General features: G+C 43.7%; 1 protein-coding gene across 7 annotated transcripts in view; it reads left to right on the top strand.

Annotated features, from left to right (window-relative positions):
- Positions 1 to 20929, top strand: part of LOC115523013 (amyloid beta precursor protein) — a 275518-nt gene extending 254589 nt beyond the window's left edge. For 4 of the 7 annotated variants that reach the window (XM_030328587.1, XM_030328585.1, XM_030328583.1 and 1 more), the window contains 4 exons: positions 1251 to 1304; positions 7925 to 8025; positions 11508 to 11654; positions 19702 to 20929. In XM_030328587.1, coding sequence (XP_030184447.1) covers positions 1251 to 1304; positions 7925 to 8025; positions 11508 to 11654; positions 19702 to 19803 — 404 coding nt within the window. In that variant the 3' untranslated portion in view covers positions 19804 to 20929. The remainder of the gene's footprint in view (positions 1 to 1250; positions 1305 to 7924; positions 8026 to 11507; positions 11655 to 19701) is intronic. The other 3 variants (XM_030328588.1, XM_030328586.1, XM_030328584.1) reach the window with 1 other exon arrangement.
- Positions 20930 to 27762: the final 6833 nt, after the last annotated feature.

Below are 27762 nucleotides of genomic sequence, written 5' to 3'. Positions count from 1 at the left end.
TGTGGTCTCATTGAAATTGCTGATCCCAAAGCCATCCTGTCGAGCACACGTTATCTTCCCGTGGACGTCGCCCACCTTTCTTTCCCTTCTTACCCTGTATTTCCCAGGTTTTACCCAAGGGGCTTTTCCCCTCCCTCGGCTTCATTCGCCCCTTGTTCAATTATTAATCCTTAAACCTTGGTTTCTCTCCTTTGCCGGTTTCTTCAAAGACCAGTCTAAGTTCAAGTTAATATTTTCTGAGGATCAAGGGGCACCTGAGTGGCTCCATCAGTTAAGCGGCCGACTTCGGCTCAGGTCACGATCTCACTGTTCCTGAGTTCGAGCCCCGTGTCAGGCTCTGTGCTGACAGCTAGGAGCCTGGAGCCTGCTTCGGATTCCGTGTCTCCCTCTCTCTCTGCCCCTCCCCCACTCACGCTCTCTGTCTCTCAAAAATAAATAAACATTTAAAAAAAATTTTTTTTAATTTTTTTCTGAGAATCAGAAGCACTTTGGAAATACCAGCTAATTATAAGCAGTGGTGGGGCACCGTTGTCCCACCTGCACTGTTTTTTTGGGTCTGGCCCAGAATACTCACAAAGGAAACACAGTGAAAGTTGAGAAATACGAAAGGAAATACTCACATCGCACACATTTCAGCTGTATGTCATCTATGAAAAGAGAAACCAGCCTTTAAAATTAGAGAGAGACTGACTTTCCGGATTACTTCTTTTACCCCCAAGCTGGGAGCAAATTTGATTCACTAAAATGGCAGATTATGTGGTGAAACTTTTCTCTCCCGATAAATTCACGTTAGCATTTCCCCTGGGGATTCAATGGAGCCCTTTTGTAGTTAATTAACCGTAAAATAAGGTAAGATCGGACAGTTGTAAAAGGAGGTATCTTTAAGATTTTCCGCCAGGCTGGGTATAATGTATTTTATTTCTAATCAAAAGCCAAGAAACCATCTCTAAACCTGATGAGAGGTAAATCCACGCTCCCCAGCCCCTCCTCTTTGATGTGTCCTGGTGGGTGCTTTTATGAGAAAACTAAGTAGTAGGGTTGGCCCATCAATAGCGAGAAGCCTTTTGAGGTGGTACCCCTCCCCTGTTCCTTGATACCCAGGATTAACTCACTGTGGTTCTTTTCCAGCTGCTCCTTTTTTTATAACTTGTGTATTTCACATGCTTTGCCCTGCCCTGTGTTCAGGAGCCACCACTTACCATCTTGATTTGTCTTGTTTGCTTTCCGTGTTTCTTGCTTCCTGTGCCCAGTTGAGCCTGTCGACGCCCGCCCTGCTGCCGACCGAGGACTGACCACCCGACCAGGTATAACCCGGTTACTTCTATGTCTCCGCATCGTGCGCTTGAGCAGACGCTGTCCCCTTCCTTCATCAATGGCCTCTCTAACCTGCAAATACTGAGAGAGAGGATGTGAAATGACCTTGGAAGCCAGACTTGCTTTCCCTTACACTTTACCTTCCGAGTTCCTATTTAAATAATCTGTTTTTTTCTTTCTGAGCTTCCCTTTTCAAACAGTAAAACAGCCCTTCCAACTTAGGGTTTGTTTTTTTGTTTTTTTGTTGTTGTTTTTTTTTTTCTCCTTAAGTAGAGAAGATTAAATAGACCTCTCTGTCCTCAAAAATGGAAACCAACAGAGATGCAGTTTCTGTCTGGTGGTGACTTGGTGTCAGCTATGAATATCTCCTCCTTCCTTTCTTGTCTGGTATGCAGATGGGTCCTTTTCTGCCTGAATTGGGCTCAGACTTTAGTCGGTTTCTCAAGTCGATGTGACTTCCTAAAAATACCAGGATGGGACTACCTCTAGAGCCCTGAAATACTTGCATTTTCTCTTCTGTGGGTCGTATGGACTTATTCCCCATGAGTAACTAAAATGACAGAAAGGATGTGTGTGCACAGTTTTATGTAGAAGTCTTTTATTTTTCGTACCACTTAACATTGCCATTAATACTAAAATAGACACTTTTTTCTTTCTTTTTTTTTAAATTTTTTATAGTTTCCCAAGCGTTAAGAAATGCACCTTCACCCTTTTTTCTGTATTTAGCCTCTGTCTCAGACTGTTTTCAAAATAATGTCGCACCACAACAGAAGCACACACGAGCCTGGTTTTTGACTTTGTGCACAACTCTGCCCAACTCACAGGAGCCATCGTTTTCAGTGGATCAAAGACAGTAGTTACTAAATTGACCAATCTGTATACTCTAGAAAGATTTAACTCCACAAACGGTGCATACCTTCTTGTATTTATTTCCTTCCTCATCCTCATCATGTCCCCGTGGGATCATGAAGGAACAGGGAATTCACCTTGTTCGGAGATGCTAACCCTTGGAGGTCCCTGTTTCCAGTACAGTTGGTCACAGGCCAAGAACAGAACCTGCCCGTCTCATGGCCGGTGCAGGCTCGGGCCACCACTGTCCCCAACCACAGTCATTGATGAGAACTCCAAATCTGCCCTGTGGCATTGTCATGCCCTCTGTGTGGTTGTTAACAGGGCAGCGGGGACAGTGGAGTGACACATCTTGACGGCTGATCTCATTGATTTTATGAATCTCTGCCTTCAGGGCTTTTCAGAAGAACTTACATTATAGTAAGTCAGACACCGTTTTGGCTCTCCTAATGTCTCCCTTATTGCCATTGTCACACCGGTGAATTTTAAGGAGCCAGCAGTCGACATCCAGTTGACATCCCCATTCTGCTCAGCCCGTGGTGGAGCTCAGGGCTGAGGGCCAGCTCCATTGTAACTGTGACCAAGACCAGCTGAGGACTGTCATTTGCCTTGGGCCTTTTTTTATGGCACTTTCTATTTTGTTTTTAAGAAACAGATGCTTTTCATCTACAAGAATAAAAAGTGTATTACAAGCACTCTTTCAACCAATTTTATAAAGTTCCTGCATTGGGCCTTCTAGGCTAATATGTTCTTATTGAAATTTGGGCGGAGGTGGGGAGAATGACACCAAAAAAATCACCCAAGTTGATTTTTTCCCCCATCTTTTAAAAAAATCTAACATGAAAGTAACTTTTCCGTACATTCCCCAAAACAATCTGCTGTAAGGGGAGAGCTAGAAAATAGAGGTGTTCTATAGAGGGAAGAAGCCATCTGAAGTCTTTATTATAACAATATTTCAGTAACAGCAGTGTCTCATTTTGATATTTCACAAAGATCAGTGCATTAAATGCTATGGTGGGTGGAAAGAAATGAAATGAGAAGGTGCCCGTTCTCAGGGGCTTGATGTATAATAGAAGGAACACAGTTTGCGTATTTAAAAGAGGAGATGGAATTAGAAAGGCAGAGGAATCCAAAGCACCGTAAAAGTATAAACCAGGGTGTCTGTGATGTAAGCAGATGGGGCACTCACCAAGGGATGTGTTAACCTGGGCACGTACTGGAAGACGACTTGGAGAAAGGTTTTGAAAGATTTGAGTCTCATCCATTGGCAAAGAAGGGGGAAAGGAGTCAAAGATGAGAGAATGGCCTCAGTTCTGCTCTCTTCTACTGTGTAAGGCTAGGGTTTCCCAAATAAAACAAGGCCATAGGCAAGAAAGACCGATCAGATACGAAGTGAGGAAGATTCTAGTTTATGAATAGCTCTATTTGCTGGATCTGTATTAAGACATACATACATATGCTCTCTATTTCTGTGCTTACAGTGAGTCTCCCAAGCATCTGGACCAATTCCCCGCTACGTTCGTAGCATTAGTTCTGGTTCTTCCAACATCACACTTCAGGAGACCGCATGCTTGAGTCTAATGTGCTAAAGTATATCTTTAGACTTTCCAGACTTAGAGACTCTTCCCAGGATTGTCCTATCATGTCATTCCGTTGATGGCATCGCTGTTGAATGATTGCTGTTGTCGCTCTGAAACGACTAAAGAAAGGGTTTTTGTATAATCATGACCGAGGAACATGACTTCTCTTTGTCTTTCATACCTGAAAAACCAGGGCACTGGAACTTTCAGAAAGTAGGATCATGTCAAATAGGGGAAACAGTGGTAGCAGTGGAGATTTCTGGGCAGAGTGGCCATTCCAGCTACTCCCCTGGCTTATTTCCAGGGAACAATGGACTCTGAAGGTCAAGTTACACCTTTTGACCAGAATAAAGAGGAAAAATACTTAGCAGGCTCTCCACAGGGGGAGGAAAGCTACTCTTTCCACTATAATTTATTACCACCCTTCTCCAGTCCCCATGAAAGAGACCAAGTCCTTGACCCCAAGCCATGTGACAAGTTTCATGAGGGACATGCCTCCTTCCCCCTTCAAGTGAACTACAGATTCTGCTCACTTACTATGATGTAGACAACTGGAGCCACACCAGGGCTTAGAATGGAATCCACACAACTGAGAAAACACTGTCTGACGAGCCTGTAAGCCAAGGTCCTTGTGGTGTATTTAAATCTATGCTTAATATTTAATCACGTATGTAGTATGAGCTTGTTACCCATGATGTTTGCCTGTACGCAAACATTAATTTTTCTTACCTTGTGGTGAGATTTGCTTAGTGTATAGACAGTCTTTCCACTAAGTGATTGTACATGCGATACAAAAAATGACCTAGAAAGATCTCTTTCTGCCAAGAATCTCACAAACTGTTGAACTATATTATCTGTTCTGACTTGTTACACGAATTTCAAATTTTGGGGGGCTCTCAAAAGTATTTTCAGTATTCTTTTAGAAATAATGTGGGCTTTTACAATTTTGAGTGGAGAGCTCATATTTTTTTAAGTAACTGGTCCGCTAAATTTTTAAAAAGACTATTCAAGATACTTTTTTTAAAATCTCAGAAATATAGGGGACGTCTGAGTGGCTCAGTCGGTTAAGCGCCTGACTCTTGATTTCAGCTCCGGTCATGATCTCACAGTTGTGAGATCGAGCCCCAGCTCGGGCTCCATGCTGAGTGTGGAGCCTGCTTGGGATTCTGTCTCTCTCCTCTCTCTCTGTCCCTTCCCCACTTGCATGCCCACACTGTTTCTCGAAAATAAATACATAAACATTAAAGAAATCCCAGAAATACAATTTTAACTGTTGCGTTGCTAGATCCTGATGACAGAAAAAGGGTAGGCTATAAAGAAATCACTGTGGTTACACCAGCATGTCAGATTTAAAAGGGGCTATAGAAAGATAAAAATATACAGCTGTTATATTATATAGGCAAAAATATTCTCTGTTAGGAGAAACAACAGAGCATTAGCATCACAGCCCGATAAAAATAGTGTCAGGAAGATTATAGGTCAGAATGAGTTGAAAAATCATGAGAAAATGGAAATAATTTTAAAGCAATTTAAATAGAGAACAGAGAGCCCTGCAGCTCTCAGGACAGGGCCGGCGTTAAGGGATGGTTGAGAAGACGCCAGCAAAAGATGAGAGAGAAAGGGAAACTGTCCTACTTTGTGCTTCTGCCTTTATGTCTATAGCAAAGATAGTAGGAAATTAAAGCCCAAGGTAGATCAAGACGAAAAAAGGAAGCACTTGTTCCTTGTAGTAGTTATCTGCTAATGTAACAAATAAATAATTCCATAACTTAGCAACTTAAAACAATAAGCATTTCGTTTCTTACAGTTACTGTAATGCTCAGGATTTCAGGCATGGGTTAGCTGGGTGCCTCTGGCTCAGAGTTTCTCATGAGGTTGCAATCAGAACATGGTCCAAAGCTGCAACCATCTGAAGACTTGAATCTTGACCCTGGTGGGTCTGTTTCCAGGATGGTGCACTCACATGGCTGCTGGCTTTCCCAGACCAAGTGATCCAAGAAAGAGAACAAGAAGGAAGCTGCATTGCCCTTTTTTTTTTTTTTTTTTTTTTTTTGACCTAGACTCAGAACTCATCCAGGATCACTTTCTCTATTTTCTATTCATTAGAAGCAAGGAACTCCATCTAGTCCACACTGAGGGGAAAGGAATTAAGTCCCACCTCGGGAAAGGGGGAGTATTAACAGATCTGTGGGTCTGTTTTAAATGTTTTTATTTATTTTTGAGAGAGACAGAGACAGAGCACAAGTGGGGGAGGGGCAGAGGGGGACACAGAATCCAAAGCAGGCTCCAGGCTCGGAGCTGTCAGCACAGCCTGATGCGGAGCTCGAACTCCGGACCCGTGAGATCATGACCTGAGCTGAAGTTGGACGCTTAACCTACTGAGCCACCCAGGCGCCCCCTGTGCGTCTATTTTAAATCTACAACACCTCTGTACCCACATCCAAGTCCTTGTGACCCAGACAAATTGTAGGCTAGGAGAACTTAGGGGTGAAATCCTGGAACTGCTCTCCATAATCGTTGTGGGTGTCTGGGAAGATAGAAGAAACTAATTCTGATCAAGAGGAGAGAAGATAGGGTGACAGCCTACAGGCCAGGGGTAGATTGACATTGGTCTTGGATCTGTTTTCGGATGAGTTATTAAATGGAAGCTTTGTGAACAGTTTGACAAGGAATCAGGTATCTCTCGCAACCAGCACGGGTGCCCATGGTCTTGTCCAGTTATCCTCCCTTTCTTTTTATATGAGCCGTGCCGTTAGACTGGCACACGGTATTTTGTGGACATTGTGCGTTTAATTTCCAACAAGGTGTGTGACAAGTCTCACAGCCCCTGGTGGACAAGACTGTAAGAGTGACTAGACAAAAAGCAAGAAATTAGGTCCCATGGGAGCTGAAGGACCTGGTAACATGTAGCCTGAGCAAGAACCATCGGGAACATGATGCCTCTCCTGGAGTGTCTGATCTGTTCAAGGCCGTAACACGGGGGAGGTTTTGGCTTGATCTGCTGCACAGGCTCAAAGAGTCGCTGCTGTAGGGGACCTGATTTAGGCTTAATGGAAGAAAGGACATCATTCTTGTAGTCAGGGCTGTCTGAAATGGAGGTAAATGTATAGATTTTTTTTTCCACTCAGGAGCGGGGGGTTTGCTGCCCACCCCCACCCCTGCCCCCCACCCCCGTAGGAAAACTGTAGAGGATGTGATTTTGTTAAGTCTTTCTCATCCTAAAGTTCTGACACTTGATCTTTAAATGCTACAGTATGGGAACTGATGTTTATATTTTGTGCTTTCAGGTTTTGTGTTAAAACTGGCTTTATATTTTGTTTTTTAGCCTCAAATTATTATTTGAAAAATGAAATGTATTATAACCATTAGTGTAAGGAATCATATAGCAATTTGTAGAGAAGGAGTTAGTAAGTTTCAAATTCTGTTAGCCCCACAGAAACATTTTCAAAAATTATGTACTGCAGCTCTTTATTCAGCAGATGAACTGATTATATTCTGTATCTATAACTAAGTCACTTAATTAAATAAATGATAGGATTTTTACAATGCTTCGCTGCATAGGTACACGAACATAATTTATATGTAGTTGGAACAAAGCCCTAAAGTAGCAGATTGATTCTACCACGTAATTAATGCTCATTTTTTAAAGACTTTTATTATTTTTTCTGGAGGAATGAGAACACATGAGAAAAGACACAGAATAGACTAAACTATGAATAAGCCCCCAAAACAAGCCAGTATATTCTGGGAACACATCCTTGCTAACCTCCCAGCTGGCATTTAACTTCTGGTTTTCCCCATGAAAAATATATGTGTGTGTGTGTGTGTGTATGTATATATGTATATATATATATGTATGTGTATATATATTTAAAGGCAATTGATATATTATATATATATATATATATATATATTAAAGGTGTGTGTTTAAAGGCAGTAGAAGCTTTAACTTTGGATTTCTTTAATCTTTAATTTCTTTTTGTTTAAAATAGGTAAGGGTTAAGGGTTTAAATACAGGGTGTCAGTTTCCTTGAAGAAAGTCATTAATCTATTTCCTCTCACTCCAGGCCTAGAAAGAAGGTTTTGGTAGCCTTTGTGTTACAGTCTTATTGTTTACAGATAAAATGAATTGACCGCCCTGTGTAATTTAATTACGGTGCGATGCTTATGGATTAATGCAGGTTCGGGCTTGACGAACATCAAGACGGAGGAGATCTCTGAGGTAAAGATGGATGCCGAGTTCCGACATGAGTCAGGATATGAAGTTCATCATCAAAAACTGGTACGTCAACTAATTTACCTCTTCCTGCCAAATGACCTGTTAACGCTTGTTCGTTCTGGGCCAGAAATCCACAAAAATACAGCGCTTGCCTATATAGGATCATCATGGAAATGTAAAGAAAAGGAGGGTCTTTATATAGTAGTTTTTTACACCTAGAAGGTTAGCTGAGCCCAGGGAGGGCTTAAAGTGGAATTAATTTATATAATCATATCCGCTCTAGGGCGCGCCTGGGTGGCTCAGTCAGTTAACTGTCCGACATCAGCTCGGGTCATGATCTCATGCTCCGTGAGTTCAAGCCCCACATCGGGCTCTGTGCCGACAGCTCGGAGCCTACAGCCTGCTTCGGATTCTGTGTCTCCCTCTCGCTCTCTCTGCCCCTCCCCATCTCATGTTTTCTCTCTCTCTCTCTCTGTCTCTCTCTCTCTCTCTCTCAAAAATAAATAAAAACATTAAAAAATAATAAAAATATCCACTCTAATTAATTTCCACTCTGTTTTCTAGGAAGACAGGTGATAAGAGGTGGATTTGAAATAACAAAATCTCAAATGAACACGTGTGCGAACATTACTTGGTTTTCCAGAACACGTTTTATGGCTCTTCTCTTCAGTTGGCGTTTATAATTGTCTTGCTTGTGCCACTTCATCTCTCCTTCTTGTCCCTCCCTGTCCCTTCCCCAACGCCCACATTTTAGGTTCTGCAGGGCCAGGATCTTTGGTTTTCTACCGAGGTGGGTGGAGGCAGGAGGTAAGCAGGACATGACTTTCCCAACAGGGTCGCTCATTGAAAGGTTGGAGCAAAGAAGATGGCAGCTTCCTTTTCAGACAAAATCTCCTCCCTCTCCTCTTTTTCCCCCGAATATTAGAATCATGGTAAATCAAAGAGCACCTGTCCCTTTGGAGGCAGCTCCAGTAGATACATAAAATCTTTTACCAAAAGCTTCAGATAAATGAATCCTGCATTATGTTATGGTTTCTTTCATCGTTTTTTATAATTTTTTTTTATAATTTTTTTTTAACATTTATTTATTTTTGAGGGAGAGAGAGACAGAACACAAGCAAAGGGGTGGGCAGAGAGAGAGGGAGACACAGAATCCGAAGCAGGCTCCAGGCTCCGAGCTGTCAGCACAGAGCCCGAGGCGGGGCTTGAACTCACGGACCGCGAGATCATGACCTGAGCCTAAGTCTGACACTCAACCGACTGAGCCCCCCAGGAGCCCCAAGGGTTTCCTTCATCTTATCAGTAAGCATGGTAAGGAGGTTAAATAAACAAAGAAGACGATTGTATTGCACAGTCAGTACTCAGCAAAAAAATGGTAACAAGGTTCTCCTAGCAATAATAATGCTTGAGAAGAACTCGCTCTCGGGCACGTAAGTGTACGCGTGTGTGTTTGGGCACGTGCGTGCTCTTTCAGGGGGGAGTATCTTTCCAATATTCACCAATAAAATGTATAAATCTCAGTAGTCAATTCCAAAAGAAATGCATGTGAAGTATTGTGTAGGCCTCTTGTCATTTAACAATCGGTGCAAATGCCAAACTGACTTGTGGTTCAGATTTGCATTGTGACTCCCATAAGCGTTTTTGTACAAGAACATTTCGCTTTTTTTGAAGCACGATTTTCATTGGCGGGTTAATCCAGTCTCGGTTATTATAGAATCAGGGGCACTCTTGATCTGGCTACTGCTGAAGAGGTTAAAAAACCCTGTGGGGGGGTTCCCTGGGTGGCTCAGTCGGTTAAGCATCCGACTTCGGCTCAGGTCATCATCTCACAGTTCCTGAGTTCAAGCCCCGGGTCGGACTCTGTGCTGACAGCTCGGAGCCTGGAGCCTGCTTCCGATTCTGTGTCTCCTTCTCTCTGTGCCCCTCCCCCACTCACTGTCACTCTCTCTTTCTCTCTCACTCTTTCAAAAATAAATAAACGTTAAAAGAAAACAATACAAAACAAAACCCCGGGGGAACTACTGAAGAGTTGGGGGCTTGTGGGGCACAGAGCCGAAGATTAATGTGCAGACTTGCATTTTCTGGAGCCTGTGTCATAAAAACCCATCTCCACGGTTACACTAACTCCTGTAATGTGACAGTGACTAATGGCAGTGCAGCAATTAGGAGAATCCACTCCCTCAACTGAGCTACTTGATAAGATAATGTACTATAATTAGTGCGATGAATATTACAAAATTACAGTATTTTCTTAAAGGCATAGGAAGATGTCCAGGCTTGCACTTATTCCTGATTACTTCACTCTTGTATCATTAGCTAATTAACAATTTGCTTTTTTATAAGTCTGTTGAACTAGCATATTTGTTGAGAAAGTGGAATAATTATGAACAGTTTCTCATTTTGTTGCAGCTACACCCTGAGTAAGACTCCTTTAGAAATTGGCTTCATTGGCTGTATTTTATGTTGCCTTTTCAGATTGCTAGAATGTTCCTTTTCCCTGTGAAAATCAGTCATTTTACTATGCTGCGGTTGTACCGAAAGAAATTATTTAGGGAGCTGTTTTTATTAATTTAGGTGCTAAATATGGTGCGTGTTTAGTAGTCGTGAGGCCCAGTGATCTGGCATATGGTCATCTCCTTACATAACAGGATTCTAGAAGGTGCAGTGTGGTCTTCTAATTCCCTTTAGCTTAGATGAGGTTGAAGATAGTGACTTGCTTTACAAACAGTAGGAAGGAATGCTGCGCAGCAAAGTGAATGCATATCTTCGGCCGTGTTTTCCAAATTTTTTGTATGTTAAATCCAAATGGACAGCAAGAATAAAACGACAGGTTTACTTGGGTTTCTCGAGAAAACAGCCAGCAGGAGTTCTGCGTCGCTATTAAAATTCTCACCTCGTCGCCTCCTACCTCTTCCCTTTGAAAGAAAACTGTCTTTGAAGCATCACGCTTCTCAAGGTTAAGTATCGTCCTCTTGAATTATTGAAGTATTGGCTAAAAGGAGGTAACAAGATGTCCTTTTTCTTCTGACGAACTCCTTTGTTTCAGATGCTTGATTCCTACGTATTAATGTCCATCTGAGGAAGTTGGGACATCTGGGGGGTTTGAAAAGGACCTAAGGCGTCGTGGTCACGCATCAGGTCTCCCAGCTGATCTGCTTTCAGAATCACGCTCGGTGCCTCTACGGCCGCTGATAGGTCCCCGCCCCACCTCTCACCGGTGTTCCACCTGCCAAGGGTTTCAGGGTTCCTCTTGGCTTCCGTTTTGCCTTTCTAGAGACATGCAGGGGATGGCAGGGGAGGGAGTAGACTTCCCAGAACTGGGGAAGCCACATGCTGTACTTTGTTGTGTAGACCACAGATGTCATTCTTGATAAATAGAATGTGTGGGTTTTTGGGGGGGTTTTTTTGTTTGTTTGTTTTTTTCCCCCAAGTACACAGCAGGTAACAAAGTAGCCACCAACCCACACTTCCATACTGAAACTTTTCACATACCTTCTCCGGTTGTCGCCTGCGATTACAGTCCTTTTTCTTGATTTGTTTTCAAGGTGTTCTTTGCAGAAGATGTGGGTTCAAACAAAGGTGCCATCATTGGACTCATGGTGGGCGGCGTTGTCATAGCAACGGTGATTGTCATCACCTTGGTGATGCTGAAGAAGAAACAGTACACGTCCATCCATCATGGTGTCGTGGAGGTAGGTGACCTTGGCCGCATGCTTGCAAGTGGGAGTTGAAGGCTACGAGGGAGGTTGTCCGTGGCATTAAGCTCAGAATCCTCCAGGTGGCTCTTCTTTGAAAAGGAAAGTCCACGTTCCCGCATGGTGCTCACTCAGGGTGGCCGCTGTGTTCTTAGTCTGTCTTCATGCACGCCGACTTAGAAATACTGTGATCAAGGCACTGGGTTGGTTGCTGCTCCCTCAGCTTCTTATAATACGTATGGAAATGTCGAAATACTACTGAGTATAAAGCCTGACTTCAAGAGATTGCGATCACCCTCCAGCATGTAAAAGAAAAGAAAACAAGACAACAGAAGTCAGAAGTGAAAAGGAATGAGGAAGTCTGCTTCGAACAAAAACCTAAACCCTAGGTTTATCCCCTAACCTTTTTAAAAGTTTAGTTATTTATTTTTGAGAGAGAGAGACAGAGAGCAGGGGAGAGGCAGAGAGAGGGGGAGAGAGGGAATCCCCCACTGTCAGCCCAGAGCCTGACGCGGGGCTTGAACTCACGAACCGTGAGATCATGACCTGAGCCGAAATCAAGAGCCAGCCACCCAGGCGCCCCTGTTCCCTTATATTTTTTTTTTTGTCTTAAAGACTGACTTGTAACTAAAACCAGGGAATAGTAACTAATGCTAATTTTCAGGTGAGTTTCACAGGAAGTGACATTATACCAAGTAGCCAAGCAGAGCCTACAAGGTCATTCCAGATGTTCAGCCTGTTACCCTGCACGTCTGGCTGAAATACCTTACTTTTTCAGAGTTTAGTGCAGTCACACTGGGGGTAGAGAGAAGGTTCACCAAGTGACAGTCACGATTACTGCACAGTTACGCTTCAAGATTTTGTCCCCATGGGCCAATATGTGACTGACGTGTGTATAGCACAGAAGTCACGAGTTGCACCAAGAAAAGACGGTAGCTGCAAGGTTCAAATATGACTTTTGGGGGCACCTGCGTGGCTCATGCCATTAAGCTGTCCAACTGGATTTTTGGCTCAGGTCATGATCTCATGATTTGTGAGTCTGAGCCCCGCATCGGGCTCTGTGCTAACAGCACAAAGCCTGCTTGGGATTCTCCTTCTCTCCCTCTCTCTCTGCCCCTCCCCAACTTGCATGCTTTCTCATGCTCTGTCTCTCTCTCTCTCTCTCTCTCTCTCTCTCTCTCTCTGTCAAAATAAATAAAATAAAACATTTTTTTTAAAAATATTTTACCGGTAAGTCATCTCTACCCCCAGCGTGGGCTTGAACTCACAACCCCAAGATCAAGAGTTGTACGCTCCACCAACTGAACCAGCCAGGTGCCCCCTATGCATTTAAAATGCGGTTCTGGGGTTGTGGCAGAGAGATCCTCGTAGTATATGCAATTTTTTAGGGAACTGTTGGAGAAAGTGAATGAATACATCTTGAGAAGTATTCGAATTTTTCAAACTAAGGAGATCTCAGTGACCAATCAAATTTATCTTTTCATTTTGTAGATGAGAAAACAACCACACAAAAGTGCTCACCCAGCGTCAAATATAGGGCCAAGGTCCAAATACAGATTATCTCATGTCCTAGTCATTGTTTCTTCTATCAGAGAAAACTCCAGATACTTCCAGTGAGTCAAACTTCTCATCAGCCCCACATGGGCTCCAAATCATTTTTGATCAGAGAAGGGCAGGAAAAGTTTAAAGAAGTTAAATGTATGGCAAAGCCAAAAACCTCGTTTTGTTCAGCACTTACATTCTCGAGGCTACTTGCTTATGGGATCTGCTGGTGGAAATTGGGTTTGAGTCTTCTTTTCCCTCTCCGTGCTGGTGTGGACATGCTAGAGATCTGACCCAGGGAAGCACTAACAGGTTTTCAGTGTTGTTGGCCTGTGTGTTTGAGAAGCCTGAACTCATTAAGATAAAACCTAGCATCAAAAATCGGAAGGCAAGTAGCTTGTGCAGAAGGAATAGAAAACATTGGCTCGTTTGGCTAAAGCATAATTAGGGCAGGATGCATAGGCTAGATTTTCTGCTTTTCGAAAGTTGGAATTGTAATAAAAGTTTTTTGATATGCGAGTTCAGTTTTCAGTAGCAAACGTGTGTATACAGGCTCTTATTAAAATTGAGACTTGCTGGGGTGCCCGGGCGGCTCAGTTGGTTGAGCGTCTGACTTCGGCTCAGGTCATGATCTCCCCGTCCATGAGTTCGAGTCCCACATCGGGCTCTGTGCTGACAGCTCAGAGCCTGGAGCCTGCTTCCGATTCTGTGTCTCCCTCTCTCTCTGCCCCTCCCCCACTCATACTGTGTCTCTCTCTGTCTCAAAAATAAACACTAAAAAAAATTTTTTTTTTTAATTGAGACTTGTTTGGGAAAAAAAGAGAGATGGGGCACCTGGGTGCTCAGGGCTCAGTCGGTTAAGTGTCCCAACCCTAGATTTCAGCTCAGGTCATGATCTCCTGGTGCGTGAGTTCGAGCCCTGCATCGGGCTCTGTGCTGACAGCGGGGAGCCTGCTTGGGATTTTCTCTCTCTCCTCTTTGCTCTCTGCCCTTCCCTCTCTCTCTCTCTCTCTCTCTGTCTCTCTCTCTCTCTCTCAAAATAAAGAAACATTTTTTTTAAAAGAGAAAAAGCTGTGAAAGAACAGAATGATTGACAGATTAGACGGTAAGCACATCAAATAAGCGATGACGGCACCATCGACTCTGGGGTGTTGCTCTTATAATGGTATTTCGGAGCTTGTGTCTTTTGAAACCGTGTGAGATGTATCATTGTAAGCATCAGCTGACTTCCTTTCTACTCAAAACATGACTCTTTTCATTTCAGGTTTGGGCCCCCCCAAAAAAAAAAGTGTTTTCATACGTGGGTAATTAAACCGCCCCTTTTTAATTCTTTATTGTGCCGTATGGGAATTTCGTTGTTTTTAATTGAAGATGAAGACACACCGTGTTTTGGTCGTTGCAGGTGTACAACCAAGTGACCTGCCAATTCTGTGCCTTACACGGTGCTCAGCACAGTAAGTGCAGCTGCTGTCTGTCACCTGTAATTGTATGTTTTGACACATACAATTAGCCTGACGGATCTCCCCCAGAGGCCTCTTCCTTTTGATCAGTTCCAAGTGCCCGTTCCAAACAGCCGATATTGGTAAACAACAAAAATTTATCTCCTCACAATTCTGGAAGCTAGAAGTCTCAGTCATCTTTTCCTGTTTGTTTGTTTAATGGTTTTTATTTCTGAGAGAGACGGAGAGCGAGCAGGAGAGGGGCAGAGAGAAAGGGAGACACAGACTCCGAAGCAGGCTCCAGGCTCCGAGCTGTCAGCACAGAGCCCGACGCGGGGCTTGAACTCCTGAACCGTAAGATCATGACCTGAGCCGAAGTCAGTCGCTCAACCAACTGAGCCACCCAGACACCCTGCTTTGTTATCTTTTTATAGAGTTATGGCACATGACGTTTCCTGATGAATGTGCCATCATACTGATGTGATTAAAAAAAAATATGTCTAGGGAGCGCCTGGGTAGCTCAGTCTGTTAAGTATCTGACTTCAGCTCGGGTCATGGGTTTGAGCCCCATGTCAGGCTCTCTGCTGTCAGCGCAAAGCCTACTTCAGATCTTGTCTCCCTCTCTCTCTCTGCCTCTCCCCGCACTCATGCTCTGTCTCTCTCAAAAATAAATAAACATTCTTTTAAGTTACTTACTTTGAAAAAAAAAAAAAAAAATATATATATATATCTATCTATCTATCTATCTATCTATCTATCTATCTCCTTAAGGGTCCTTCCTGGCAAGAAGTGGCGCAGAAAAGTGTGGCTGGACCCAAAATCTCTTGTGGCTGCAAGCAGACAGCCGGGAGAGGTTTTGGGAGGTCAAAAGAAAGCATCAGTGATCAATGACGATGAAGGCCTAGCAAAGAGTCCATCGCCTGCCTGAAAGATCCCTTAAACGTGGGCAGTAAACCTAAGTGAACCAATTCTAGAAAGATGGAATTACAGTTAAGAAAATGAACGTGGGGGCGCCTGGGTGGCTCGGTCGGCTGAGCACCTGACTTGGGCTCAGGTCATGATCTCGCAGTTCGTGGGTTCGAGCCCCGCGTTGGGCTCTATGGAGCCCGCTTTGGATTCTGTGTCTCCTTCTTCCTCTCTTCTTCCCCCACTCATGCTCTGTCTCTCGCTCCTTCAAAAATAAACATTTTAAAAAATTAAAAAAAAAAAAAACATGGACACAACTGAACAGAAAACCAACAGTGCGGAATTAGAGGAGGAAGAATGACCAACTTGAAAACGTGGTTGTTGTTTGCTCTGTTTTCCTTCCCGCAGTACGAGCTCCTTTGGTCGTCTTGCCCTCTATGCGGTTGTGGATTAAGTCGCTGTGATTTATCTTATTCTCCTTTAGAATAACAGCTTCGTTGTTGTGTCATTCCATCCAGAACAGGCAGCTCTGTCTCCAATTTCCCCCGACTGCTTTAGGGGAAATAATAGTGAGGTGTTCGTGCTGAGGCCCTGCCTGCCCGGGGCCGCAGTGGGCTGGCCCGTACCTGGTGGCCCCCACCAGTGCGGTAGCTTGGCCGTGAGGGACCTGTCGCCAAGCCCCACTGGGGAGGAAGGCTCCCCGTTAACCTGCCGTTCTTCCTCTAGCTGTAGGTTTATCCCTGAATGTGAGTACCCAGTGTTTCACTTCAAGCTCTCATGGGGCCGGGGATAAAGAGACACAACCCAGGCTCCTTAGGTGCCATTTTGTAAAAATAACCCCCCTGCTCTAGCTCCTGAGCCAGCCGTCTGAGGGTCTGAGGGCTAAGCCTCCCCACCACTTGAGCTGCCCTCCCAGCAACAAAAGATAATAATGAGGATTAGCAGGGAGAAAGGAGGCCAAGAAGACAGGAAAGTTAGATGCGTGGGTTGAGCCCCGGCCTCAGCCTGGAATTTCTGACAGGGCTGTTTTAAGCGTTTGGCTTTGGCCTTTGAAGAAGAGAGAAACTATTAAGTTGCCGGGTGTTCCCCTGACCTTGATGAATGCAGATGACAGGTGACAGCCAGTGTGAGGGTTGATGTGCTTCCTGGAGGACATAGAGCTCTGACATTCTAACAGTCGAGCAGCGTTTTTTTCTACACTCAGAAATACAGCAGCTTTGTGCTGGCTCTTTCCCTCAGCGAGACGTTTTGTTGTTGCGTTTTCGTTTTGTTTTCTTTTTAAATCCTGACGCTCTTTGAAATATCAGTTAAAAGGTGGCACAGAAACTAGAAGATGGCCCAAGTTCGAATGGCCTCATGCTACATACAGGCCGTTCCCTGGCACGCAGATCTGGAGAGTGGTCGGAATCTCTTACTATCGGTGCTAATCTTTGATGATGACATTTTAGCTTACGAGTCCGGGGCTAATTACCCAATTGCCAATTAACGCACGGTGACCTCATTTGTTGACAACATAGCGGGTCAAAGGAAGAGGAAGGGATGGAAAAAACATCCATAATTATTCCCATAAGGACGGGGGTGCTGAACATCGACTTGCGCGGTGTCGTCGGGGTACCGACTTGGCGAGAGCTTGTTTGGTGGCTTTGTTCTAAGGGGAAGTGCCCAGACTTGTCACTAGAACAGGAGAACTTGCCCAGAATGCAGCAGCTCTGACGAGGCCACGTTAGGGGAATGTTCTGTGGATGGGGACTCGAGAAGCATGCACGTGACGGGCAGTCTGAGGGAGCTGCCCTGGGATTCGCTAAAGCAGTCATTCCAGTTCATTCTGGTGAGGTGGAGTCCTGTGCAGGGTCCCTGGCAGAGCCAGAGTGTTACGGTCGTATTGAAACGGAACCGACATATAACGCCATATTAGCGTTAAGCGCACAACATGATGATTCGATATGTGTGTGTATTGTGAAATGATTACCACGGTATGAACTGAGCTAACACCCATCACCAGACAGTTACAGTTTGTTTCCTTGTGATGAGAACTTTTAAGATCTACTCTTTTAGCAACTTTGAAATCTACAGCACAGTGTTACCAACTTACGGCCGCCATGCTATACACGTGGCTCCAGAACTTACTTATCTTATAATTGGAAGTTTGTATCTTTGGGCCAGTGTCACCCGTTTTTGCCACCCCTGGCAACCGCTAATTCTCTGTATCTTTGAGTTTGTTTGTTTTTTTTCAGATTCCACATATAAGTAAGATCACACGGTATTTGTCTTTCTTTGTCTGGCCTGTCTCACTTAGCAGAATGCCCTCACGGCCCATCCACGTCAACAAATGACCGTGGTTCCCTCTTCGTGGCTGTGTAATATTCCACTGAATAATAATCCATTCCTCCGTTGGTGGACACTAAGGTTGTTTCCATGGTGTGACTGTTGTAAATAATGCTGCATTGAACATGAGGAAGCAGAGATCCTTTTGAGGTAGCGATTTCATTTCCTTCAGATAAACGCCCAGGAGTGGAATTGCTGGCTTGTTTTAGTGTATTCAGAAACTCCACACTGCTTTCCATAGTGATCGTACAAAAATTTCAGTCTAAATTTTCCATTAGCCAGTGTGGTTTAGTCCTATCAGGCTGCATCCCTAGACCTGGTGTCTTAGCCTCCAGCACTCCTGCTCTCTGGTATTTTTACTTCTTTGGGTTCAAGAAGACAGGTGTGTGGGTTCAGAACCATGCCACCAGACGGGCTGTCGGTAGGGAAAGATGTATAAAGAGCTGAATGTCACCTTGCAACAACACTCAGCTGTGGGGAATGGGCAGGCCGTATTCTCCTAAAATGATGGGGACCCCAGTTCCATCACGGGCAGAACAGACCGCATCCTTTTGAAGGAAAGACCGTCTTCTGCACAGCACATTCTAACTTTTCGGTGGAAAACATGCTTCTCCATTCTGGTTAAATTTGTGTCCATTCTCTTTATCTTCCAATGGTCATACAGAAGAGGAATTTTTAAAATAACAAAACTAAGCTTTCACTCACTCAGCAAAGAGTTAAGTACTTTGGCCCATCTGTTCGGTGTGAGTGGTACAGCAGATAAGAACAGCCACTCCCCACCTTACGGGACTAAGTCCACCTTGCCTTGCCGGGTGTGAAGAGAGTCAATACCCCTGCACAGCTCTGTCCTAACCGTGATGCGGGGGTGGGCGTGGGCAGGTCTACAGTCCGCCCGATCTTGGAGGGAAAGCACCACATCAACACAGAGGATCTGTTTGCAGATCTTTAACTGGACATACTTCCATAGTCTTAGTGCTCAGTTTTTAAAAAAATGCATGGATAGGGGCGCCTGGGTGGCTCGGTCGGTTGAGCATTGAACTTCAGTTCAGGTCATGATCTCGCGGTCTGTGAGTTCGAGCCCCGCGTTGGGCTCTGTGCTGACCGCTCAGAGCCTGGAGCCCGCTTCGGATTCTGTGTCTCCCTCCCTCTCTGCCCCTCCCCCACTTGTGCTCTGTCTCTCTCTGTCAAAAATAAACATTAAAAAATTTTTTTTAAATACATATATACATGTACAATCTGCAACAGCATATTCTTTCAATGTTTCCTTTTCTCCTGCGCCAAGTAGCGCCTTTGATATATGTAGATCATTTTAATTAAAAGATTCTCAGACCTCTCGTCATCATGTTAAATTTAGTGAAAACAGGGACAAATTAAAATGAGCATGGCAAGATAATCAGTCTACATTTATTTGCCTCCCGGTCTACTTTGCTGACGCTCCGTGATGCTCTTGGATTTTTTTTTTTTTTTCCAGCTTACCACCACACTTTCAAGTAAAACAGTTTTTTTGCACTGTGACCTTTTTATCCCTTGTTGGGCCAACAGGGAAGAAAAAAAAAGATTTATTGTGCCGCATACATCCAGTTACTGTTAAGTTGGGAAAGCAACCGCCGCGGAGCACTTTGCAAGCCGAGCCAGCTGGGCAAGGTTTGAAGCGCCACCTGGTGGCCGGACGGAGCATCTGTGTAACTGGTGGGCGCAGGCGTCGTGCTCTGAGATGGGAGAGGAGGGAGAAAAGAAGACCCCGCTCTTTCTCCTTTACTGTTCAACGTGAGCGCTCCTGAAAGATTGATTTTCTTTTTTTTTATTCATTTTTCCTCGCCCTTGCTTTTCAGGTCGACGCTGCTGTGACCCCAGAGGAGCGCCACCTCTCCAAGATGCAGCAGAACGGATACGAAAATCCAACTTACAAGTTCTTTGAGCAGATGCAGAACTAGACCACCGCCACAGCAGCCTCTCGAGTTGGACAGCAGAAACCATTGCTTCACGACCCATCGGTGTTCATTTATAGAATAATGTGGAAAAGAAACAAACCCTCCCGTTTTCTTCTTTACTCATTATCGCCTTTTGACAGCCGTGCTGTAACACAAGTAGATGCCTGAACTTGAATTAATCCACAAATCAGTAATGTATTCTCTCTCTTTACATTTTGGTCTCTACATTATTAATGGGTTTCGTGTACTGTAAAGAATGTAGCTGTATCAAACCTAGTGCATGAATAGATTCTCTCCTGATTATTTATCACGTAGCCGCTTAGCCAGTTGAATATTATTCTTGTGGTTTGTGACCCAATTAAGTCCTACTTGAAATATGCTTTAAGAATCGATGGGGGATGCTTCATGTGAACGTGGGACTATAGCTGCTTCTCTTGCCTAAGTATTCTTTTCCTGATCACTATGCATTTTAAAGTTCGGCATTTTTAAGTATTCCAAATGATTTCGAGAATTTTTTTTCCATGATTGCATTTTACTGTACAGATTGCTGCTTCTGCTATATTTGTGATATAGGAATTACGAGGATACACATTTATTTCTTTGTGCCTGTTTTATGTGCACACATTAGGCATTGAGAATTGAAACTTTTTTGTCCATGTATCTTTGGATCTTTGATAAAGAAAAGAATCCCTGTTCATTGTAAGCACTTTTATGGGGGGGGGGGGGGGAGGGGGGCGGGAGTGTTCTGCTGGCCTCAAATTACCAAGAATTCTCCCAAAAAATTTTCCGCAGGACGATTGTACAGAATCATTGCTTATGACCATGATAGCTTTCTACACTGTATTACATAAATAAATTAAATAAAATCACCCTGGGCAAGAGTTTTCTTTGAAGGATAACTATGGATGTTAAATATTCACAGTAATTGGGGAAGGGGGGAGCGGAAAGAGGCAGATTCAGTTTCTTTTAACCAGTCTAAAACATTTTATTTATGATAGCAAAAGAAAGTGAGAGGGGAAGGGGCAAAATCAGGGAATGGGCAAGTCCTGCCTGGACAAACCCTTTTAAGATTTGTCTTCAATTTGTATAAACTGGTGTTTTCATGTAAATAAATACATTCTTGGAGGAGCGCCATTGTGCTGGTGTGAATGATTCCATGGTAACCACCGTTTGACCATGTAGTCCTTAAAGCCTGGTGAGAAACCTTCTGACGTAATCTGCTCTTGGACATCCAACAGATTTGTATCTTAAGTGCAAGGTGTCTGAGTAGGAAACATGCATCTTCCAGTGCTAGTAAAATACCTCATTGATCTAATTCAGTTTTTAGCTTGGTCCAAAGTATGTTTGCTGCTGTATCTTGGTCCTCAAGTTGGTCTCCGTCGTAGTCTGTTCGGACCGCCATAATAAAATACCGCAGACTAAACAACAGAAATTTACTTTTCGCAGTTCTGCAGATTGGAAGTCCCGGGGCAAGGTGCCAGCACGGCCGTGTGAGGACCCTCCGGCTTGCAGATTCCTCATTGTACAAGGTCACTGGTCCCATTTCAAGGATCCTCATGACCTTAGTCCCCTCCCAAAGGCCCCACCTCCTGGTAGGAGCACACTGGGCATTATAATTTCAACACAAGAATTGGGGGAGAGGGGACAGACATTCAGACAGACCATAACAGTCCCAAATAAGAGCTGAAGAGAGAAGCTCCAGGGAAGTAAAAACTAAGACAAGCTGATGGCTAGCTCTAAAGCAGATCTTCTGAATGCTGACACAACTGACGTTTTGGAAGGAATCCTTCCTTGCTGGGAGTCTGTCCTGAGCACTGATGGATTTCCGGTCTGTACTCCCGAGACGCCAGGAGCACTCCCCACGTGATAATCAAAAATGTCTCCAGACATTGCCACGCATCCCTTGGGGGGAACTAAATCGCCCCCATTTACGAACCACAGCTCTGTAGCTTTTTTTTTGCTTTTTTTTTTTTTTTTGAGATAGCATTAGTGGGTGAGAGGCAGAGAGAGAGAGAGAGAGAGAGAGAGTCCCCAAGCAAACTCCACACTCAGCCCGGAGCCTGACACAGGGCTCAATCCCACCACCTGAGTCAAAATCGAGATTTGAGTGCTCAGCCGAGCCACCCAGGCACCCCTGTAGCTATTTCAAAACAATGTCCTGGGCACATGATTTTTAGTTGGAGAGCCTGTCCCATCTGCTATCCCAAAGGTCTAAGAACACATTGATTGACCTGGTGTTTTTGCTGTGTTGTGCTTGGAACCAGGTGAGCACGTGCATCAACCTTCCCATTTGAGCTCTGGATTTAACCTTTCAAACCAAAACACGAAACACAGAATTTTAAATTCGTTTCCTCACGTCACTGTGCTCTAAGAACAGACTCCATGAAAACTCGCCCGAGTGAGGGCGCCTGGGTGGTTCAGTGAGCTAGATAAGCGTCCGACTCTTGATTTCAGCTCAGGTCGTGATCTCACGGTTCTTGAGTTCGAGCCCTGCGTCAGGATCTGTGCTGACAGCACGGAGCCTGCTTGGGATTCTCTCTACTTCTCTCTCTCTCTCTCTCTCTCTCTCTCAGAATAAGTAAATAAACATTAAAAAAAAAAAAACTCGTCTGTGTCCTGTTCTCTTGTGAACAAAACAACTCTCCCCCTTATCCTGTTAAAGGCAAGTAGACGTGAAGGCTATATGAAGGTGTGTTAAGGTATGACCATTTGGGTATAAGCTGCGATTCCATTTTGCCTGGCTAGAAGGTGGCCAACGGGGGGAAAGTTAGTCCTAGTATGACGGTACATTTCTCATGACACTAATGAATTAAAACCGAACTTTCTCATAGGTGTGGAATGTTACTCCCAGGCAGGCTTCGGTCCCAGTAACTGCAAGCTTTAGTTTTGATCATTTCAGAGCTAATGAAATTTTTAAAGCATAGAGAGAGAGCTTAGAGAGCTATATAGATAGAATTTATGAAAAGAAAGGATACTGCCTTATAGTCTTGGTTCTCAGATTGAGGTATAATGAAAGGATTCTCCAGATGGCCTGGGGATTAATCAATAGGTAATTTATCCAGCCCAAAGATCAATGAGATCTTGGGGGGTGGCGGGGAGGGTTGCACGACCGACCTGATGGGTGAGGGATGGCCTCTCAACAAGCTTTTCATTTGCATTTACTTTATGATGAATAAAACTTGATATGCTCAAGGGCCATTTTGTATTTCTGAATTTTCTCTTTACATCTTTTTGTTTGGGGCTTGAAATCTATTTTGCCATCAGGATTGCAGTCCCTGCTGTCTTACTGTTTCCATTTGCCTGATAAATTTTTGTCCAGCCTCTTTATTTTTAGCCTTGTCAATTGCTGCATTTTCAGGGCATGCCATGTACACAGCACAGAGCTGGGTTTTTGCTATACGTGCCAATTTGGAAGTCTTTTTGGTTTAATAGGCAAGTTAGACCCATTCGGTTTTATGATATGACTATGTTTGCTCTGAGTTCTGTCAATTGTTGTAGTTACTAAGTATTATATTTAATGTGTCTCTATGGAAGGAGGATTCTTACCCGCGTGTGTGTATGGGTGTGTGTGTGTGGTTTATAGGAAGCGTATTTTTATTCTAGTGGTTACTTTTTTACAAATGATTTTTGCAGTGCTCTTAAATCCCTTTTTTTCTTAACCTTTACTAGCTGTCTTTTCCAAATGATGTTCTTTGATCCCTTCCCACTGTCAACACAACAGTGAATGGTCTTACCCTACCCTCTCCCTTTTCTTTCCCTTCTCCCATTTTGTCAGTTGTTATTTGTTGTATTTATTCAGACATAAATGTTTATCTATTTTTCTTCAACCCTGATCCCACCCGATTTTAGTCTCTACAGTGGAATATGTGAAATGCTCTCCACCAGTCTTTTGTCCCCAGACATCTTTTGGTTGGATGAAGCTCACCCTTCTAATTAGAAACTGTTAGAATTCCTCAGCAAGAGTGGCTAAAATGAACAAATCAGGAGACTACAGATGCTGGCGAGGATGTGGAGAAACGGGAACCCTCTCGCACTGTTGGTGGGAATGCAAACTGGTGCAGCCGCTCCGAAAAACAGTGCAAAGTTTCCTCAAAAAATTAAAAATAGATCTGCCGTATGACCCAGCAATAGCACTGCTAGGAATTTACCCAAGGGATACAGGAGTGCTGATGCATAGGGGCACTTGTACCCCAATGTTCCTAGCAGCCCTTTCAACAATAGCCAAATTATGGAAAGAGCCTAAATGTCCATCAACTGATGGATGGATAAAGAAGATGTGGTTTATATATACAATGGAATACTACTTGGCAATGAGAAAGATTGAAATCTGGCCATTTGCAGCAACGTGGATGCAACTGGAGGGTATTATGCTACGTGAAATAAGTCAGGCAAAGAAAGACAGATACCATATGTTTTCACTCATATGTGGATCCTGAGAAACTTAACAGAAGACCAGAGCGGGGGGAAAGGGGGGGAAAAAAAGTTACAGAGAGGGAGGGAGGCAAACCATAAGAGACTCTTAAATACTGAGAACAAACTGAGGGTTGATGGGGGGTGGGATGATCACTGGGTGTTGTATGGAAGCCACTTTGACAATAAATTATATTTAATAATAAAAAAAAAGAATTCCTCAGCAAGAACATGTGTGAGGGGCACCTGGCTGGCTCAGCCAGTAGAGCATGTGACTCTTGATCTCAGGGTTATGAGTTCAAGCCCCTCTACACGTTGGGTGTAGAGGTTACTAAGAAATTAATTAATTAATTAGTTAATTAAAATGAAAACACATGGACCGTATCTCTAGAGTCCTAACACATTCAAAACTGATCTTTATGACCTTGAAACTTGAAAGGCAGCTTCTTTATCCTTCGGTGTCTAGAAAAATGCTGCTCTACTGTTTCTTTGCTTCGTAATGTTATTTTTGAGAAATCCGAGGCCGTCTACTTCCCTTTCCTTTGTTAAGTGTTTTCATTTTTTGCCTAGAGGCTCTGACAATTTTGTTCCTTTAAAGTCTAATAATTCAAAGTTGATTACACAGGGTCAGTTTTCCAGGTAACCCCCGGGACTCTTTCACTGTGTGGATTCAGTTCCTTGTTTCTGGGAACTTTTTCTTGGATTACAGTTTTAAATATTCTGTTCCATAATTTTATTTTCTTTTTCAGATATATCATTAGCGCACACTTTGGGGCTCCTTTGCCTCATTTCCATTTCAACCTCTTTCTGATCCTTTTTATGTATTTGTTGTCTCGTGTTCATTTCTCTTGGTTGTTTCCCTTCTTTTATTCGGTTCCCTTCATTAAGTTTTCATTTGAACCCATTCTCCCGCGGGCACCTCGTGACCTGTTCTTTATCACTGATACAGTTCTGTGATTTTCCTCCTCTGTCTTTCCTAAATTCGATCAGCTCTTGTTTCATTTCTTCCTGATTTTTTCTTGATCTCTCTACTTAGTTTTTCTATTTCTGATCTGGGGCATTTTCCATCTTCCCAGATGCATGGTGCAGACTGTTTAATTGAATCTTGTGTTGCATGGTTTCTGTTCGTATTCGTGTCTGGGCAGGTGCCTGGTTTACAGCACATTCTTCTGTCTGTCCTTTCATGGATGGCATTGGGAGGGCAGGACGCGATGTGTCTTGTCCCTGCTTTCTGTAGGATCCTCCATTTCGCTCATTTCCTTCTTTCCCTTCATTGCCTGTCTTCCAGGAGCACCCCCTCTTCTCCATATTTCATTCTCCTGCAGATTCATGGCTTCTGCAAGTCACCCGCTCTGGTCCTGCACACTTTGAGACAGCTCTCTATAGCCAGGGAGATAACGCTACCAGTCCCCCTCTCTGTTCGTTATTTTTGTATATGTTCTTTCACTTTCTCTTTTGAGGGTGGTTTTGCCTTTTTTCCCCCTCAAACTCCCTTGCTTCCCTCCAGTCTTTCCCCAGGATTTCCAGACCTCTCTCTGCCCCTGTCTGCACCCACCCATTGGTTCGGGGTGGCTGCAGCAAGCCAGCAGAGGACATGCTGTTGGCATTGATTTTGATTTGTTTCCTCTGCTTACACACAATTGGAAGGTTGCAGTTTCTCTTCCTCTCAATGATGCTGAAGAGGGAGAGTCAACCAGCATTATGGGGAAATCTCCACAATGGTAGGTTTTAAAAGCTCCCCCAGGTGGGGGCACCTGGGTGGCTCTGTCTTAATCATCTTGGTTTCCGCTCAGGTCATGATTGGCGCGTAGCCCGTTTGGGATTTTCACTCCTTCTCTCTCTGCTCCTCCCCCGCTCATGCTGTCTCTGGCTTTCTCAAAAATAAATAAACTTTAAAAAAAGTTAAAAAAAAATTTCCCCCAAGTGATTCCACTATGCAGTAGGGTGGAGACCCACTTACTATATCACAATTATATCACAATAATAAGTGGAGAACCACTTATTATAACACAATTATATCACAAACCACATAATATATCACAATTATATCACAATGTGCTTTTAATTTGTTTTACACGTATTGCTTCAAAAATCCTTCGGCTTCCTGGCCGTGACTGTCTGGCTTTCTTTCTACCCGCACCCTCCATGGAGTGCTGGTCTTCAGATCTGTGTTTCTCAAAGGCTCTTTCATTCTCTCATATCAGAATTACCCGGAGGCCTTGCCAAAAGAATACAATTTCCTGGATCTCATCTTGGATCTACTTAGATAATCTCTGGACCCAGGACTCCTCATTTTGTATGATTTTTTTCATGTTTATTTATTTTTGAGAGTCAGAGAGAGAGAGAGAGCAGGAGAGGGGCAGAGACAGAGGGAGAGAGAGAATCCCAAGCAAGCACCGGGCTGACAGCACAGAGCGATGCGAGGCTCCAACTCACAAACCGTGAGATCGTGACCTGAGCCAAAGTCTGATGCTTAACTGCCTGAGCCACCCAGGCGCCCAAGGACTCCTGATTTTGAATAAGCAATTCTCCCCATGATTATTCAAGCCACGGAAGGTCATAAGAATTGCAGCTTTAGACGTTGGGGGACCCCAAGGCTCTGGCCTCAGTTTTCCCTTCTATACACTGTCTCTAAGTTACCACGGCCACACGGAAAGTATTAGTTATAACTCGTATACAAAGCTTAAACGTCGATCTTTTCCCTGGGTTTCAGGCCCAGATGCCTATTTCTGCTTTAACAATATATGTCGTGATTATAAATGCTGTTTGCGCTAATTGTACATAAGACAAAATGTAGGAAGAAAAAGGATTCACCCATAATCCCACCATCCAGACAGAAGTACCGTTAATACTTTTGCATATGCACTATCAGTATTTTTAAATCACATGCATTTATCTCACTTTCCATTCTCTCATATCTCGTAGCCTACATGCTGTTTTTCCATTTGCTTTAATATATGCATATTCTCATATCACCTAAAAACTTCTTAACTATTTTTTAAAATTTTTTACTATATTTATTTATTTTGAGAGAGAGAGAGAGAGAGAGAGAGAGAAAGAACAAGATGGGAAGGGACAGAAAGGGAGGGGACAGAGGATCAAAAGCAGGCTCTGTGCTGACAGCAAAGAGCCTGATGTGGGGTTCAAACTCACAAATCGTAAGATCATGACCTGAGCCGAAGCCCAATGCTTCTCCGGCTGAGCCACCCAGGCGCCCCTCTTCACTATTTTTAATGACCACATAAGGCTATCTAATCCACCTTCTTTGGGAAATTCTTCTGCTATGATTTTAAGCCAATCTCATCGACCACAAATCAATGTGTTCTTTAGTTTTTGCTTTTTAATAAAAGATAGTTTAACATCTGCTTCAAGACTGCACACCTGAGTCAGGCTCTGCCTCAGTCTCCCGCTTTGTAAAAATAAAATAATAATAGCTCTTCATTCGGTGGTCACGAGGATTAAATTTGTTAAAATATATGAAGTTTTCAGAAGTAAATGGTAGAGAAGCGTTAGCTACTCAGGAAGAGAGTCAGAGAAGTAGAAGGGCGTTTT

Source organism: Lynx canadensis, chromosome C2 (assembly GCF_007474595.2).
Source record: "Lynx canadensis isolate LIC74 chromosome C2, mLynCan4.pri.v2, whole genome shotgun sequence".
Taxonomy (NCBI): Eukaryota; Metazoa; Chordata; class Mammalia; order Carnivora; family Felidae; genus Lynx; species Lynx canadensis.
Note: the sequence above shows the minus strand (reverse complement) of the source record. Positions and strands in the feature narration are given on the sequence as shown.